The sequence below is a fragment of the Typopeltis vanoorti genome, chromosome 15 (assembly GCF_054136105.1).
Source record: "Typopeltis vanoorti isolate ZY-2024b chromosome 15, IOZ_Tvanoo_1.0, whole genome shotgun sequence".
NCBI classification, from domain to species: Eukaryota; Metazoa; Arthropoda; class Arachnida; order Uropygi; family Thelyphonidae; genus Typopeltis; species Typopeltis vanoorti.
The window spans coordinates 115,685,573-115,704,163 of record NC_143563.1 but is presented as its reverse complement, the minus strand read 5'-3'; the positions used below and the strand labels follow the sequence as shown (position 1 = coordinate 115,704,163).

The 18,591-nt window shown below is 37.0% G+C and overlaps 1 protein-coding gene across 1 annotated transcript in view; it reads right to left on the bottom strand.

Annotated features, from left to right (window-relative positions):
* Positions 1–18,591, bottom strand: part of LOC150099091 (tensin-1-like) — a 780,515-nt gene that overhangs the window by 255,743 nt on the left and 506,181 nt on the right. Inside the window, exon 18 of the mRNA XM_090405808.1 lies at positions 13,372–13,527. Coding sequence (XP_090261934.1) covers positions 13,372–13,527 — 156 coding nt within the window. The remainder of the gene's footprint in view (positions 1–13,371; positions 13,528–18,591) is intronic.

The following is an 18,591-nucleotide window of genomic DNA, read 5'->3' as shown; positions in this document are numbered from 1 at the left end:
TCTTCTCTATTCCTTGCTGTTCGAAAAAGTTCCTTATATGTTCTGCATCCCGAGATGTTCTTTATTAATTTCAGCCAGGTAATTCTTGGTCTTCCAGGTCTTCTTTTTTCAGTTGGAAAAGTATTGATTAGGACATTAGGAAGTCTGTCTGCATCTATGCGTACAGTGTGTCCAAACCATCTCAGTTGTTGTTTTCTAATTTTTTCTATTATTGTCTTTTTGTACAATAGTTCTTGTCTAACTGTGATGTTTTTTCTTTTCTATCCAACTTGTTCTATTTATTTTTCTTAAGCATTTCATTTCAAATGCCAGCAGTTTTTTCTCCTCTCTTTTTTTAACTGTCCACGCTTCTGCTCCATAGATGACTGTTGGTATAATTATTCTTTCATATAATTTGATTTTGGCTTGTTTAGATATCTTGTTTGTTTTCCAGATTTTCTGTAATTTTCCCATGGTGGTCCATCCTATCGCTATTCTGTGTTTGATTGTTTTGAGTTCATCTATTGTTTCTGTTAGTTTTGATCCAAGGTATATGAAGTTGTCTACTTGTTCTATTTGTTCTCCGTTTAGGGTGGCTGAGATGGTAGTTCTGTTCCTCCCTATTTTCATCACTTTTGTCTTTTGTATATTTATTGTCATGTCATATGTTTTACAGGTTTCATTTAGCTTGTTGATCAACTTTTGTAGTTCATTTGGGGTTCTTGCAAGAAGGACGAGATCATCTGCATATTTGATATTATTTATGTTTAAACCGTTGACATTGATTCCAGGCTCATCGTCTATTGCCTTCTTTACAACTTCTTCTAGATATATGTTGAATAGGCATGGGGATAATGGGCATCCTTGCATTACTCCTTTTTGGATCTCTATGGGTTCTGGTGTGAGTGTGTCCTTTTTAATTATTGCATTTGTCTTAGAGTAATATTTTATCAGAAACTGTATTATATATTTGTCTATTGCTTTTTCTAGTAGAATTTTGAGAAGGATTTCTCTGTTGATGTTATCGAAAGCTTGTTTAAAGTCCACAAAACAACAATATAGTTCTTTATGGTCTTCCCAGCTGAGTTCTGCTAGTTGGTGCAATGTGAAAATTTGGTCTATTGTTGAATAGTTTCCTCAGAAACCAGCTTGTTCTATGCCTATCATTTCTTCGTAGGTGTTTTTTAATCTATTTTGTATAATTCTTATGAATATTTTATAGGTGTGAGGGAGTAAATTGATTGGTCTGTAATTTCTGCAGTCTCTTTTGTCTCCTTTCTTATATATTGGGATGATCTTTCCAGTTCTCCAGTCATCTGGGATCTCTCCTGTTTGTAGTATTTTATTGAATAGGGTTGTTTAAATATTCTATTGATATGCTGCCTCCATATGGCCACAGTTCAGTAGGGATAGTATCAATGCCTGGTGCTTTATTGTTTTTCATCTGTTTTATTGCGTATCTAACTTCTTCTTGTAAAATTTTTAGGTGATCATTATTTTCTTCTACTGTTGGCATTGTAGTTTTGTTTCCTTGGTGGGGTGGAAGATAGTCTTAAAATGGTTTGACCAGATTTTTCTTATATATTCAATATTCCCGGTTTCAGTCATCTTGTTGTTTATCATTGTTACTGCTTTTGCTGAGAATTCCTTTGTAATTTCTCTTACAGTATCATGGAAGACTTAGGTTGTTTTGTTGGTATTCTTCTTGGCATTTCTTAGCTTTTTCTTCTAACCATTTTTCTTTGGCTTTTTTGCATAGGTTATCAACTTTATTTTTTAGTGCTCTGTATTTTTCTCTATTCTCTTCATTGTTTTGTTGGTTTACAAGTATCTTGGCCTCTCTTTTCTCTTCTATGGTAGTTATGATTTCTTGGGTTATCCACTGTTTGTTTATTTTGGGTTTGGAACCTAGAGTGTCTTTTGCAATTGATAACACTGTTTCTTTTCCTTCTTCCCAGTATTTTCTGCTGTTCTGTAAGATGGAGGGTTTTAATTTCAAGCACATCTGTTCTAAAAATCGACTTCTGCTTGAGCTATCTTTTAGTTTTGATAGGTTGATGTTTTCTTCTTTTCTGATATTATTTTTGCTGTTGAATTTTATCTTCACTTTGGCAGTTAATATTTCGTGGGCAGTGTCAAAATCAAAACTTCTTAATGTTCGTACATTATTTACTGATCTTTTCCATTGTTTGTTTATGATGATATAGTCTATGCAGTTCTTTATATTACCATCTGGGGATGTCCATGTATATTTATTATTAGGGCGTTGATAGAACAATGTGTTTGTAATCATTAGATTGTTTGCTTTACAGAAGTGGAATAATTGTTCTCCTCTGTCGTTAAGCTCTCCGTATGCAAATTTCCCCATCACATCTTTTTTGTCTGCTGTGAACTGTCCTATTTTAGCATTAAAATCTCCCATCACTATCATGAGTTCTCTATTTTTGGGATTATCTATTTCCTGTTGTAGATCTTCATAGAAATTTTCTATTTCTTCCTCTGAATGGTTACTGTCTGGTGCATATATTTGGATTATTTTAATTGTTTGACCTTTTTCTTTTGCTTGAAGTTTTGCTATTAAATATATCAAGATATAATTAAAAGTAAATTAACACCATGGGTCAAGAAAATTATTGGAGAAGAACAATGTGGCTTTAGGAAAGGAAGATCCTGCACAGATCCCAGATTTACATTCAAACAAATTATAGAAAAAAGAATAGAATTTAACCTGCCAATATAATATAATAACAAAAGCAATAGCAAATATAATGGAAGATAGCTATATTAAAATTAAAATTAATAATGAAACAACCAAAAAAATTAAAACCAATAATGAAACAACCAAAAAAATTAAAACCAATAGAAGTCTCATTCAAGGAAGTGGATCATCACCAATACTCTTCAATATATATATATATATATACTAGGGGGGGCTCCCCCTAGTATATTGCCTAACATGTGAAGCCAAGAAGAAGATTATTATTATTCAGGCATCCATGGAATCAAAAGACTCATTATAAGAGACCCATCCTAGAAAACAAAGTCTATCATACCACTCCTTGAACTCATTGACTATTTGTGTATTGCATGTATTCTTCTAGCCAGAAGAACATATGTAATGTTTCACTAGATACACACACACACACACACACACACACACACACACACACACACACACACACACACACACACACACACACAGCAGGTGTGCACAGCAGCTAGATTCTTGTTCCTGCACTCTGTGAGTACCCATTAGGGTAAGCTAAAGCTGCTACCAATCAAACGCAAGTGATTAAACTAAAATGCTCCCAAATTCCTGCCTTAAAGGATCCCACTTGGAGCTAGGCCTAAAAATAATATCATTTAATATTGAATATTGAAGGTTTCTGCAGTGTCAAGCAAGAGCTCATTGCAAATATTTGTAAAGATAATGACTGCGATATGCTCTGCCTGCAAGAAACTCACAGAGGAGAAGGTGCCACCAGACCTTACATTCATGGCATGGAACTCATCGAAGAGATTTGGAAGAACGACGGTACATTGCGCCCTTCGATTGGAATAGGCCTAAGTTCGATTCTCATCGCGACGGGAGGAATCTTTATCTGGTCGATTTCAATCGATGGTGAGTTAGCCGATCTCATACGGAGGTAGCAGGGTTTTTCTCCCGGAAACTCGGGTTTTTCATCCCGCATACATACAAATCGGCCCTTCAGAACACACACAATTTACAGACAAAAATTACTAGTTGTGGTGGTGTTGGAGGTGGGCGGTAGATGGCGTTGATTCGTAGTAGAGGTAAGGTGTAGAGATAGTTGAAGATGTCCTCCCGCGATGAGTCTTCGGACTCCTTGGAGGTATCAGGAATAATAATAATAAATATGACAGTGCAATAATTATTAAAGAAAAACTAATTCCATCTGCCACTGACTCAACAAACAACAGAAACATTGAGATTATTACAATCACATTTAAAAATATCTCAATCACCTCAGTTTATGAACAGTCAGAGGAAGCTTTCTCCTTCACCAACATCCTCCTCAATAATAATACATACATGACTAATATCATATTAGATGACTTTAACAGCTATAGTATCAACAAATTCTCCATCTTCATTGGACAAAGTCTAGTGAAGATGGAGAACTTATTGAAAAATGAGCTGAAAACTTTTCTCTAAACCTGATACATAATTCAAAACTCCCTGCATCTTTCAACAGTGGCAGATGAAAGTGGGGATATAACCCCGACCTCATATTTGTTAGCTCAAAAATATCCAACACTTGTGTTAAAAAAGCTTAAATCCCTGCGGAGGTTTCTGTGGTTAAGAAGGTCAATATAATTAGTCCGATTTTGTGACCATATGTTTATTAAAAACTGTTTTTTAAACTAAACAAGTACTAAAAACAACACCCAACAAGTTTCGTTAGTCTTCAGACTAACATCTTCAGGTGTAAAGAGAACTAAAAGTTTAAAGCACAAACTACTAGAAATTACGAAAATTAGTTCATTTGTTGGTATTGTGAACATCAAAACAGTTCATTAAAAAAACCGAATAACAGATCTATACAACCGTTAATGCATGTTAGCTGGAGACAATGCTATTTGTTGTTGCGTTCTGTGGTTCATGCTCACTCTGTCTGAGGTCTGAAATTGGTAAATTTTTAATAAACGATGACCAAACTTGATTTAAAATCAAACCATGGTGTTTGTTGCATTGCGTAGGAATTTTAATCATATTTGCTGCCTCTTTGAATTTTCTTGTGAAACAATTCTTATCTATATAGGATATGTTTGTTCTATCCCAGAGTACATCATGACTTGTAGAGGTTGTGTGAAATGCCAATCCCGATTTATGTTCTCTCTTATTTTGTACGTTCTTTTGATGTTCGCTCATGCGAATTTCTCCCAATCTCCCTTTCTGGCCCACATAGCAGATGCCACAGGAACAGTCAACATTATAAATCCCTGGTTTTTTCATTGGGTGATGTGGAGGATGAAGAGATCTTGATATTTTTTCAAGTGGCAGGAAAGTCACTTTTATGTTGTATTTGTAGAGAAGTTTGGCTAATTTATCTGTTACATTCTTGATATAAGGAAGGATGACTGCATTCTTGAAATCTTGTTTAAGTTTCTTGTAGGTGCTGTATTGAGAATTTTCTTAATTAACTTAGTGTTGAAACCATTCTGTTGTAGGATCTGTGTTAAGTATTGTATTCTTCTTTCCATTTTTCTTCTGTACTGAGGATGTTGTATGCTTTATCCCTTAAGGTTTTTATTAGGCCTATGTTTTTCTTGGGGTGGTGATGTGAAGTAGCATGCAGAAATCTTCCTGTGTTTGTTGGTTTTCTATAGATGGAGAGAACGATAATCTGCTTTTTCTTCCATTTATTTCTATAAGGATGTCTGGGAAAGGAAGTTTTTTTTATTTTCTTCTAGTTCCAGAGTGAATTTTATGTTGGGATGTAAGTTATTAAGATAGTCTTGAAATGTAGTCAGTTCTAGTGCTGTTCCTGGCCAAATGATGAAGATATCATCCACATAGCGGAGCCATATTTTTGTTTTTTTGTGCCAGTTTTGTAAAGCTTATTTTCAAAATTTTCCATGTAGAGGTTTGCTAGAGCTGGTGAGAGGGGTGAACCCATTGCTAGTCCTTTTTGTTCCCAGAGTTTGTCTTGGTAAAGGAAGAACATGTTTTTTATGCAATGTTTATAGAGCTGTACAATGTCCGGTGTGAAGAGATTTTCTATGATGTTTACTGTTTCATTTCTTGGAATCTTTGTGTAAAGGCCGACTATATCTAAACTCGCTAATATGTCTGAAGGATCTATGTGTATATCTTGTACTTTTTCTATGAAGTCTGTGCTGTTCTTAATGAATGATGGTGTTTTTCCTATATGTGGTAAAATCAAGTTTGTAAGGTGTTTTGCCAGATTTGAAGTAGGAGAGTCCCTTCCGTCCCCTATCGGTCTTAGTGGTATATCTTTTTTTATGAATTTTAGGAACTCCAATATCTCCATATATTGTAGATTTCTTTTGAGTTCCTCAGACCAATTTGGTATATTCATGATAAGTTCATTGGTTTTGTTGCGAGTTTGCCAATTGGGGTCTCCGTATAATGCTGTGTAGGTATTGGAATCTTCAAGAAAACTTTTCGTTTTGTTGTTATAATCTTCTGAGTTTAAAACCACTGTTGCATTGCATTTGTCTGCTTATATTATGACTATGTTTTTATCTGATTTGAGTTTATTAAGGGCTGCAAATTCTGATTTTTGTAGGTAATTTGGTGGTAATTTGCAATTTAATAGTAATCTGCACTTTGAATGTGGATCAGATCTGCTATATTTCCTGGTATATTTCTTATTCCTTTTTCAATTTGGACCATGATATCAGTTTTCAGGACTCTGAAAACTGATATCATGGCCCAAATTGAAATTTGGGCCATGATATCAGTTTTTGATACCATCTTATTGCTGAGCAGGCTGGTTTTAGACCAGGCAAATCCTGTACATCACAAATTCTCAACCTCACTCAATATACAGAAAATGGTTATGAGCAAAAACTAGCCACAGGAGCAGTCTTTATAGACCTGACTTATCGTGGTGTTACAGCAAAATTAAAGCCTTTCATAAGAAGATTATTTCATCCCTCGTTAGAACTCTTGAGGAGAGGTTAATTACTACTTTGAAGTGAACTAGATGTTTCCTTTGTTTTTCTTTTTTTTTCAGAAGAGAATTGAATTTTTTAATTAGGTTTAGTTTTTTTCTTTTCAGACATCATTATAGCTTTATTGTATGTGACAGTGTCAATGTTATTCCATAGTTCTGACAGCACTGATGTGGCCAGTTTGTTATGTATCCTTGGACTGCTCTAGTAACTGCAATTCTGTCTCTCAATATAGCTAATTCTGTTCTTTTGGAAAATTTTGAAAATAAGGCTTTACAAAACTGGCACAAAAAATTAAAATTACAGACCTATATCACTCAGCAACCTCTTTAAACTCTATGAACAATTAATTTTGAATAGGCTACAACCCCTAATCGAAATCCATCTTATTGCTGAGCAGGCTGGTTTTAGACCAGGCAAATCCTGTACATCACAAATTCTCAACCTCACTCAATATACAGAAAATGGTTATGAGCAAAAACTAACCACAGGAGCAGTCTTTATAGACCTGACTGCAGCATATGATACCATAAACCCTCTCACACTGAGAAATAAAATATACGGAATAACTAGAGACTATCGTCTTGTCCTCCTGATCCAATCACTCTTGGAAAACAAGGAGGGTAGGAAGAGCCACTGGCATCCCCAAAAAACAGCCTCTCCCAGGGAAGTGTGTTATAACCATTACTTTTCAACATCTACGTCAATGATCTTCTCATTTTTCCAGGAACCAGAAATTTTATCTATGCTGATGATCTTGCCATAGCTACTCAATCAAAAAATTTCAAGTCCATTGAAACTACTCTATCATTTGCCTTAAGTAGTCTACCACATATTATAGTATTAATAAATTAAAACAAAACCCCCATGAAAACTCAGACTGGCTTTTTCCACCTTAACAATAAGGAAGCCAACAGGAAGTACAGATTTCTTCGAAAGGCTGTAATATAGAATATTCCTGGAACCCAATCTACCTCGTGTGATTCTCAATCACACTCTTTCACATACACAGACAAAATAAAGGCAAAAATTAATGCAAGAAACAACACACTAAGAAAGCTTACTTCTTCCAAATGGGGTGCAGGCCCTAGCACACTGAGATCTGCCTTGGCCCTTTGCTATTCTTCTGCTGAATATGCCTGCCCTGTATGGTCCAGATACTGCAATGCTGAAAAACTTGACCCAGCATTGAATGAAAGCTGCCACTTAATTACAGGATGCCTGAAACCAACACCACTAAGAGATCAGTATATTCTGGCTGGTATTACACCCCCTTCCATTCGAAGAGCTGGATTCTCAACTGACAAAAGAAGCAGACAAATGAATGATGAGCGCCACCCCACTATTTGGCCAGACTACAGTGCCCCAAAGACTAAGATCCCAAAGTAGCTTCCGAGCAACCATTGAACCGCCTAAAAACCCTCCAGACCTAAGACTTCAACAATGGCTTGCACTATACCCTAAGAATAATACTGGTATTCCAACAGCCAAGCATCTTCCACGTGGTGCCCACTTGGACTGGAAAACTTGGAAAAGCCTCAGCAGACTGTGAATGACAGGACACTGCAAACAAAACCTCATCAAATGGGGCTACCTCAATGGACCAGATAATTGTGAGTGTGGAACACCTAGTCCATGGAACACCTTCTTTCTTGCCCTCTTTTTCAATCACCTTGCACAAAAGAGGACCTTATATCTTGCACAGAAAGAGCAGTTGATTACACAATGTTCTGGAGGAATATTTGACCATATTTATTATATATAACTTATGTACAGTTTCTTTTTCCTTCATATTTTACTTATTATTCCCTGTATAATTTACCGGCTAAATTAATTTAAGCTGTTCTCAATGTATCCTAATTTGTTGTAAATAATGTTGTACCAATTACTTACTACTGTACCACTTGTATTTGGATACAAAATAAACTAGATACCAATTTTCCAGGAGAAAATACCCTTCAACCAAATGAGACCATCTAACCTAACCTAACTCACCTTCAGATAAAAAGCCCTGATAAAGGTTCTTCTGATCCTAGACAGGATTTGAACCCAAGTCTTTCCAAGCAAAGGGCATCATCAAAACTGACTGATGGAGGCTCTATAAAAATGGTATATCACCTCATTATTAAATACTCTGGATTGAGAGATAGTTCTAGAAAGTTTTTCCTCTTAGTTGCAGTGCATACTGTACTTGACAAGAAATTACATTCTTGATTTTATCCATTAAGTTACTTCTCACTTTATTGAAGTGAGAAGTAACTTCATGACCAGTCTTGGTAGAGACTCTTCTCATTAGTGATTTTGCATCATAATATATTAACAGGGTATATTCTGCATGTGCACCACACACCTGGAAAATTCATGAAGAAATTTAGACTGGAAATTCAATTCATCAAGAAATTCAGAGTGATCATTATGGGCAATTTTAATTATGGCAATATAGACTTGAATGATGAGATTATTATTATTATTATTATTACGGGTATCTCCATGGAGTCAGTCATCGCGGGAGACCCAAACTAGCAAAACAATATCTGTCATATCTCTTCTTGAATTCATTTACAGACGAAGAGCTCACAACTAAGTCAGGCAATGAATTCTACTCATTCACCACCCTCCAGGCAAAAAACCTTGTTCTGACACCTTTGTTAACCACACTTTTCTTTAATTTCAAAGATGACCTCTTGTTCTTCCATCACTATCACACAGCTGAAACATTTCCCCTGCATCAATCCTATAAAAACCTTTTAGTAATTTGAATGTTTCTATCATATCCCCTCTTCTTCGCCTATCAACCAATCTCTGCAATCCACAAGATCTCAATCTATCAATGCAGGGAGCATTTTTTATATCACTCACCAACTTGGTCACTCTTCTCTGAACCCTTTCCACAGCCTCCTCATCTCCAAGGAATCCAGGTGACCAGACCTGAGCACAGTAATCCAAATGTGGAAGTATCAATGCTTTATAAAGGGGAATAATAACCTCTTTATCTCTGAATGTCAGTGTGTTCCTCAACAACCAAGTAATCCTATGTGCAATCTTGGACACCTTAGCAATGTGTCCTCTGAACTTCATCTCCCTATCTACCAAGATAGGCAACTTGGTAGTTGCCTATCTTGTATACCAAGAGATAGCAACTGGAAGTCAAGAAAATGAGTTTCTTGAGTTTTTGAGGGATAACTACTTCAGACAGTATGTAACAGTGGGCACACGAGGATTGAGAGTCTTGGATTTGGTCATCTCATCAGAAGATGTACTTACAAATGAGGTGTCAAATCACCTGCAAATTGGTGAGAGTGACCATTAGGTGATTACATGGGGGGTTGCTAGCAGTGTGAGGACCTCTGTGAGAAAAGGGTATATGTGGAACTACAAGGGGAGGGGAGAGGTGATTATGAAGAGCTCAGTAGCCAGCTTGCAGGTGTAGCATGGCATGAGGAGTTAGCTGAAAAAGAGATCAATGAAACTCGAGGGATTTTCAAAAATTATCTAGTAGATGCAATGTATAAATCTATTCCAAGGGTGAGAAGGATAAATAAGGTAGGTGTGAAATGGATGAATAAAGAAATTAAGCATGCAATACACAGAAAAAAAAGGGAATTATGAAGGCAGCATAGAGAAGCGGAAATAACCAATTCCATGAGGATTACAAAGACCAGGCAAGGCAGGTGACTTGGTTGGTGAGGGTAGCTAAAGAGAGGTATGAACAGCAGTTAGCTAATGAAGCCAAAAAGAATCCTAAGGAGTTCTTTTCATATGTAGCCAGCAAAAGAAAGAATGATTACGGAAGGATGACAGTGACTGGAGAAATGGTATAAAGACAGCTGTTGCGGAAGGTGTGGTCGAGATACTTAATAAGCAGTTCATAAAGATCTTTCATTCTTGTGAATATGACTTCATGGAGAGATTGAGAGCAGTTGATGATGGGGAAGATAAACTGACTGTAAGTGAGCAAGAGGTGTTTGGGGAGTTGAGTAAACTAAATGTGAATAAGGCTGTGGTAGATTACTTGATAATCAAGTAGATTACTTGATAATATGATATATTATCAAGTAATCTACTTGATAATATATCACCATGTATTCTGAAGGAATGTGCCAGGGAGTTGACGCTGGCCTTGACATATTTTTTTAATATGAGTCTTGCACTGGGTCAAGTTCCTAAGGAGTGGAAGAAGGACAAGATTGTGCCACTTCATAAGGCAGTGATAGAACCCCAGCATCAAATTATAGGTCCATCTGTGTGTCAGGTGTTGTGGTTAAGTTATTGGAGAAGCTTGTGAGAACTAGGATCCAGAATTGGGTTGACAACAGTGGTATTATCTTTGATTGACAGTATGGATTTGCTGAAGGGAGGTCATGTTTTAGTAATCTACTTAGTTATTACAATAATGTGACTGCTTCCTTGGACAGAGGAGAAGGATACACAGTAATATACTTGGATTTCACAAAGGCTTTTGATAGAGTACCTCATGATAGGTTGACAGTCAAACTAGAGCAGATAGGGTTGGATATTAGATTGGTGCATTGGATTGGAGACTGGCTATCTGATAAGTATCAACAAGTTGTGTATGGGGGAGCGATATCCAGGAAAAAGAAAGTCTAGTGGAGTCCCTCAGGGGTCTGTTTTAGGGCCATTACTGTTTAACTTGTATATTAATGATATTGGCAAAGATTTGGATGGAGATATTCAGTTGTTTGCAGATGATGCAAAGTTGGTACGAACCATGAAAAGTAGAGAAGATGTAGTGGAATTACAAGAAGACTTGAAGAAATTGAGTGATTGGGTATGGGAATGGGGAAGTGAGGTCAATGTTGCAAAATGTAAGGTTTTAAAATTTGGGAGACAAAGATGGGATGCAGAACTTATGCTTGGTGAGGATATATTGTCGGAGGTGGAGGAATAAAAGACCTGGGGTGATAGTGGATAAGGATCTGAAATTTATGAGACACACTGCCAAAATTGTGAAGACAACACAAAGGCTTATGAGAATGATGCGGATTACACTGACTTGTAGAAGTAAGGAGATTCTTGTTCCATTGTATAAAGCTTTGATTGGGCCACATACATGGACTACTGTGCCCAGATTTAGTCACCTGATTTTCAGAAGGACGAAGAGATGTTGGAAAGGATCCAGAGGCGACTGACTAAGACTCTGGAATGTCAAATATGAGGAAAGATTGAGACAATGCAATTTGCAGAGTCTGATGGACAAGAGGAAGAGGGGAGATATGTTACCTACAAGTTAGTAAGGGGGTTGTGATAGGATCAGTGTTGAAGAGGTTCTACAGAAAACAGTGGGAGATCAGGGGAGAACCAGAGGTAGGGATCCCAGATGCCCAGTAAAATATGGGATCGTCCCATTTTTGGCTAATGCGTCCTGTTGTCACGAGAAAATTCTTCGGGACTGCTTTTTGTCCTGTATTTTAGAGTTCAAGACTGAATAACAAAATCGATGAGTTACAATTTCTATTCTGTTACAAACATCGCTCTCCATCATTACAAGGAACTGTAATCTAGTGGATGTGATGCGATGTAAGAGATGTGATGTATATGGAGACTCAGTGATGCGTTGTTATTTTCTGAAGGCAAGTAATGGCAACGCTGCAACAATGATAAGTTCATTAGAATAGTGCACATGTGCATTGACATTTTGGCATGTGCTATGATATCGGCTCAGCTTTAAATAGCACAGAACGGTCCGCTTGACCCACGCCATTTTAGAAGCTTGCTGTAATTACTTTATGGCTGCTGTTAAAATGTATGGTTGAACGTTGAAAATGTCGAAAAGGAAGTGTGATGCTTTAAGAACTCTTTTAAAGCAATTTGATTTCAAAACAAGCAGTTTTCAAAACAATTTGATTTACTATTTGTTTACTTATACTTAGTAAAGTGTGTGCATAGTGAACCTTACCATGCACACACTTGGAAAGTTAGAATCATTTTATAAGACTGGCATATGTGATGGATCCACATACTAAACTTTCACCCTCAGTCATTACAAGGAACTGTAATCTATCATACCATGTGATGGATGCACATACTAAACTTTCACCCTCAGTCATAAGTGTCCCGTATTTTTTTCCAATGTATCTGGGATCCCTAACCAGATGTCATCCCTGGAAACTGTATAAAGAGGATGTGAACAGGGGAGTGAGAAGCAGGTTTTTATCATGCAGAGTTGTGAATGATTGGAATGCCTTGTCTGAGAGTGTGGTGTCTCTGCAGAGAATTTGAGTGTATTTAAAGCATGGTATGATGAGCTGTGTGTATGATAAAAGGACCTCCCAGATGAGTCTTTGACTCCATGGGGGGTCTTGGGTGGTAATAATAATGTTAGACAGTTCATCTGTCCAAATTTAATTAGGTAACAAACTCAAACTTTTCCAAAGTATGAAAAACTTTGTAAAATCTAAATATATTATTGTACATTTAGTCTCCCTAGTATCAAAGGAGCCTGTGCCTTCAATTACAAGAGTGGTGTTCTCACATTGGACAAAAAAAAAATCCACCATTTAAAACAATACAAGCTGCAGTAGGATTCAAACTGACATCCTGTTAGTTGGTGACTGGAGATGCAATCTGGTAAGTTAAGTAGTCAGACATATGCAGGTATTAATCTTTTACTTTTGTAATGTATAAAATTAGAAGGCACTAATAAATACAAGAAGTCTTCATAACAAAATATTATTAGAAATAATTAGTCAACTTTAACTTTCACCTAACCTCCACTCTGTGCTCTAATTCCTGAATTTGAAGATATCCCTGAATCAAGACTGTGAGGTCCATCCACATCATAGAAGCCATCTTGATTGATGTGTGTTATTTCTGTATATCTCTTCTTTGTTACAGTAGCATACAGACTTCCATCGACTGGTCCCTCTGTATGGAAAGAACATAGAAATTGCGAAACTTAATCTAAATACAATTGTTCTAAGTTAAATTTTTAAAATGCTAACAGGTGAGTTTGGAATATGTGCAAGTGTTTAGGGATTAGAAAATGACTTCATGTGGAAGCTATACTGTTTGATGGTAACAGATTAAGTAAGCAAACTAAAACAGCACTGATAATGAGGAAGGCAATAATCAATATAGGGTTAATAAAGATATTATTATTATTAAGAGAGACCTCCAGGAAGTCAATGATTCAACAAGGGAGGCTATACTATCTGCACCAGCTGTCATACCTGATCTTGACATCATTTCCACTATTTGTACACACTGCATCTTGCGATCCATTTCAATCACACTCTACTCTATGAGAGAAAAATTTAGCCCTCGCCCCCTTCTTGACAGCATACATTCTCAACTCCTAAGGATGTTCTCCCGCATCCTTTCCCAACGGTTATGGTCAGATGTTACGAAGTAGCAGCAAAAAAAAAGTTTTCATTATACTTTATTAGACTTTTTACTTTAAATTTATGGGGAATTTAATCTAGACAGAACATAAAGTCTGTGGGTAGTTTACAATTAGGGAATTTGTACTTAAACTTAATATTTCAGTATAGTTTTTAGTATTCTTTGTGGAGTGTTTAATAATGGTGGTAGCTGAAAATCAAGTTTCCAGTGGCTCGTCACCAAGTCCACACCAATTTAAGGACTACATTTTGTACACCATACTATGGGATTTTGTGGTATGCAGTACTTGCAGCATGCACACATCCACCAGTTAGTAAAGTGGCAGGTGAGGGATTGGGGAGTGCATGTCTTCATAAAATGCAGAAAATGGGAAGAACTTTGTGATTTATAAATTAGCATAACTGATCTTGGCAGTATTAAGTCAGAAAGGAGTGAATACCAACTGAGAGAGAGATGAGTAGTGTGATGAGGATGAGGAAAACAAGTGGAATGTGAATGAAAATATAAAAATAGGGAGTGTAGAGGGTTTGAAAGATCATGAAATTTGTGAAGATAGTGTTGATTAGGAGGATGAATGTAGAATGAGAATAGGCAGCTTGCAAAGGTAGAGACTGATGGATGAAACAGGAAGAAACAGACTGGTAAGAGATGTGATGTATGGAGACTCAATGATTGATGGTATGCAAGATAGAATGCAAGAGAGGTGTTTGCATGGAGGAACAATAGATAGTGTGACTATGGCAATTAATCAAGGTGAAAGGATGGATGAGATGATTGTGATGGTGGGCATGAATAACTTGAGAGTCAATGTGAATCAGGTAACAAGAGATCTGAGGTTCATGCTTCAGGATGTATGGAAAAAGACTGAGAGAGGGAAGATAATGTATTGCCCAAATATGATAATGCACAGCTGTGGAGAAGTGAATCAGTAATGAATAGTATGATAGCCAGAATGTATTGAAAGAGAGGCTTGAATTATGTGGATGCATGGAGGGTGTTTGAGGACAAAGTAACTGTAGGTGAGAGAGAGCTTGCATTTGAACGAGGAAGGCCATAAGCAATACTGGAGAAAATACTGTTCTCCAAACAGGTCAGTAGAGTAAACTAGAATTATCAGGGTGAATGGTAGCAGGAGTGACCTCTTGTGGGAATCTTGGGATAAGGGCGGAAATACACTGTGTAATGCTGAATCCAGTGGAGTCTGGAGGGGATAATGATAGGTGTAGAAATAGTGACAATGCCTTGATTCTTTATACGAATACCAGGAGTATTCAGAATAAAGGAGATGAATTGGTGGTGCTGCTAGCATTAGCCTGTCCAAAGATTATTGGGATCTCTGATACATGGTTGATGGAAGATAATATATTGACAAGAATAGAAGTATCAGGCTATGGCATATTTCCCTTGGAATACATTTAGATATTGCTTCTACTAGACAGTTCTTGAATATCCCCAAGCTGCAAGATGTCTCCTGAGCTCTTCATAATCACCAGCTTTGTAGTTCCACATATACACTTTCCTCACAGAGATCCTCATACTGCTGGCAATCACTCAGGCAATCACTTCATAGTCACCCTCACGAACTGGAGGGTGATTTGACACCGCATTTATAATTACATCCTGTGATGAGATCAAATTCAAGACCCTCAAATCCTCGTGTGCCCACTCTTACACACTGTCTGAGGTAATTGATCCTCAAAAACTCAAGAAACTAATTTTCTTTACTTCCAGTTGCTATCTCATCATCTCAGTCTATATTGCCATAATGATCACCCTTTTCTTATTTGCTTGGCTAATTTGATTATACGTTTCATGGTCATACATTTATACATTCATTCATACACATACATTTTATTGTGAACAGATTTGGTCACTTGGTCTTCATGGTGATGAGGATATATTAGAAAGGATCCAGAGAAGGTTCAGAAAGTTGGTCAGTGGAATGTAAAGCATGAGGCTAGATCGAGAGAATATAAATTGCAAAGCATTGTAAATAGGAGGAGGAGGAGGATATGATTGAGACATATAAGTTAGTCAGGGGTTGTTGTTGTTGTTGTTACTATTATTATTACATAACATCTCCAAGGAGTCCAAAGACTCAGCGAAGGCACCTACTCTACAACTGTCCATCTACACCACTTAATCCACCAACTACAGTGAACCACCACTACCATCATCATCATCTACACCTATGCCATCTACTGCCCACTACCACCATTAGTATTTTTTTGTCTGTAAATTGTCTGGGAGAAAACACCCTGCTACTTCTGTGTGAGATCAGCTAACTCACCTTCAATTTAAAAAAATCCATATAAAGATTCTTCTCATTATGAAAATAATCAAACCAAACTTGGGCTGCCTTCTCCAGTTGAAGTGCACAATGTACAGTCATTCTTCCAATTGCACTAGGAAGGTGGGTTATTAGGTTGACATGGAAGAGATTTTTCATACAATGGGAGGAGGGTAGAACTAGAGGAAATAAGGAGCATATAAGGAGGATGTGAGTAGAGGAGTGAGTGTAGATTGAATTGCCAGAGAATGTGAATGTAGACACAATGAAACAGTTTAAGGCACGGTTGGACGAGCTTTGTGTGTGATCATGTGTATTTCCCACAGTGAGTCTCTGACTCCATTCAGGTAAGATGTTAATAATAATAATCAACATTTAAGTGTTTTTTAAACACTTCCTGTGCACTGTTGATATTCTTCCCATCCAACAACTGATACCATGGTGCAAAACCGAGCATACTTCTCAGGTTGTCATAATTTTCTGCTTTGTAGTTCATCATGTAACCTTATCTGAATGGAACATTCATAAACTTAGCCACTTCCCAAGTAAGTACTACATGATCACTGTCAAGAATCAGCTGCAGAACAGTCACATCTTTAAGTAAAATCTCCTCTGACACCATAATCAGATCTAACACTCTCTCTGACCTTGAGTTTCTTCTGCCATATGCTGCTTGAGGAAATTGCCTCACAGCAACTCAATAAATTAAGTTTCATTCTTATCGTGACATTTCACAGCTACCCAAATCAATGCTCAGATAATAGAGGTCCTCTATTATGATTACTCATTTATCACCCATCATTTTTAATTGGCTATGCAATTCTTTGTCACCTAGCAACCAATCCACTAGGTCTGTAACAACAACCCACTATGTATTTGGTCTTCTTAGATCCCACCTTACACCAGATGGCTTCAAACTCACTGCCACATGAAAAACTGTTACTAGTATTGTAAAAGTATAGGTCTTAACTAACTGGATTCAAGTCAACTAATATCATTAGCAGCAGACTCTCTCCACTCCTCTCCCATCTATCCTTTTTAAAAATACTGTACCCTTTACTCTCAATACCAATAACGTCTGCTTCTGATAGCCAGATCTCACACTAATGCCTACAATATGCAGTCACAATGTATTGAGTAAGGCAACAAACTTTACCCCTTTGTTTCTTATACTCCTAGCATTCATGTACAGACATAAGTTACTTGCATTCTTTTTTGTATACTCCTGTCTATAGCTGCACAATACAGTCCAACAACCGTTCAGCCAGCCTGGTTGGCCGAGTGGTTAGCGTATCCACTCTCCAGCCAAAAGGCTGTGGGTTCAAATCTTGCCGTCGATATGGACATTTGCGATTGTCTGTGAAAATACTAGTAGTGGTGGGCAGTAGATGGTGTTGGTGTAGATGATAAGGTTCGCTGTAGTTGGTGGAGATAGACAGTTGTAGAGTTGGTGCCCTCCCTCGATGAGTCTTTGGATTCCCTGGAGGTGTCATATAATAATAATAATAACAACTTGCAGATCTCTGTTCTTCTCAAGTGTCTTACTTATGCAGAAATGTTTGCACATTGTTGATAGGTCTGAACTGGGTGAACACAAAACCTTTCTCTCCTAATAATCATTTCCATAATAAAATTAATTCCCATCATTAACATACTTACATAGTATTGTTGCTCTTGTACAGAGATTCTCATCATTCCTCTCATCATAAATCAGATTTCCTCTGTGTTAGGTCTCATACCAATTAATATTTTTCAACACTCCTGATACCAAATATGCATTCAAGTGTCAGCTGTCCTGCTTATATAAATCTATTCTTTCCTAAAACTCACATCTGTTCCTTCTATATAGCATATGTATTGAATCATTTGTTATCACAGCAGTTTTTTTTTTTTTTCTTAATTCATTTCTCTCATATCTAGGTAATATACTTACAATTTTCACTTTCTCACTCTTGCTTATTCCAACAACCTTTTGATATCCTCTCTCATACAAGTGAAACAAGAAAAGGTACTGTGAAAAAAGGATATATGTGAAATTATGAAATGGATGATTATAGGAAGCTCTGTAGTCAACTAGCATCAACATGTTGAATAGATGAGCTGGGCAGAAAAGATGTTGACAGTGTACAGAAATTCATAAGGCAGTATCTACACAAGCAATGTATAACTGCATACCAAGGGTTAAGCAAGCAAATTGAGTAGGGATGAAATGGATTAACAGAGAAATTAAGCAAGCTTTGTTGAAAAGATTATGGAGGAGGTACAAGACAGCTGGTGTTGATCTGATCTGCGAAGAG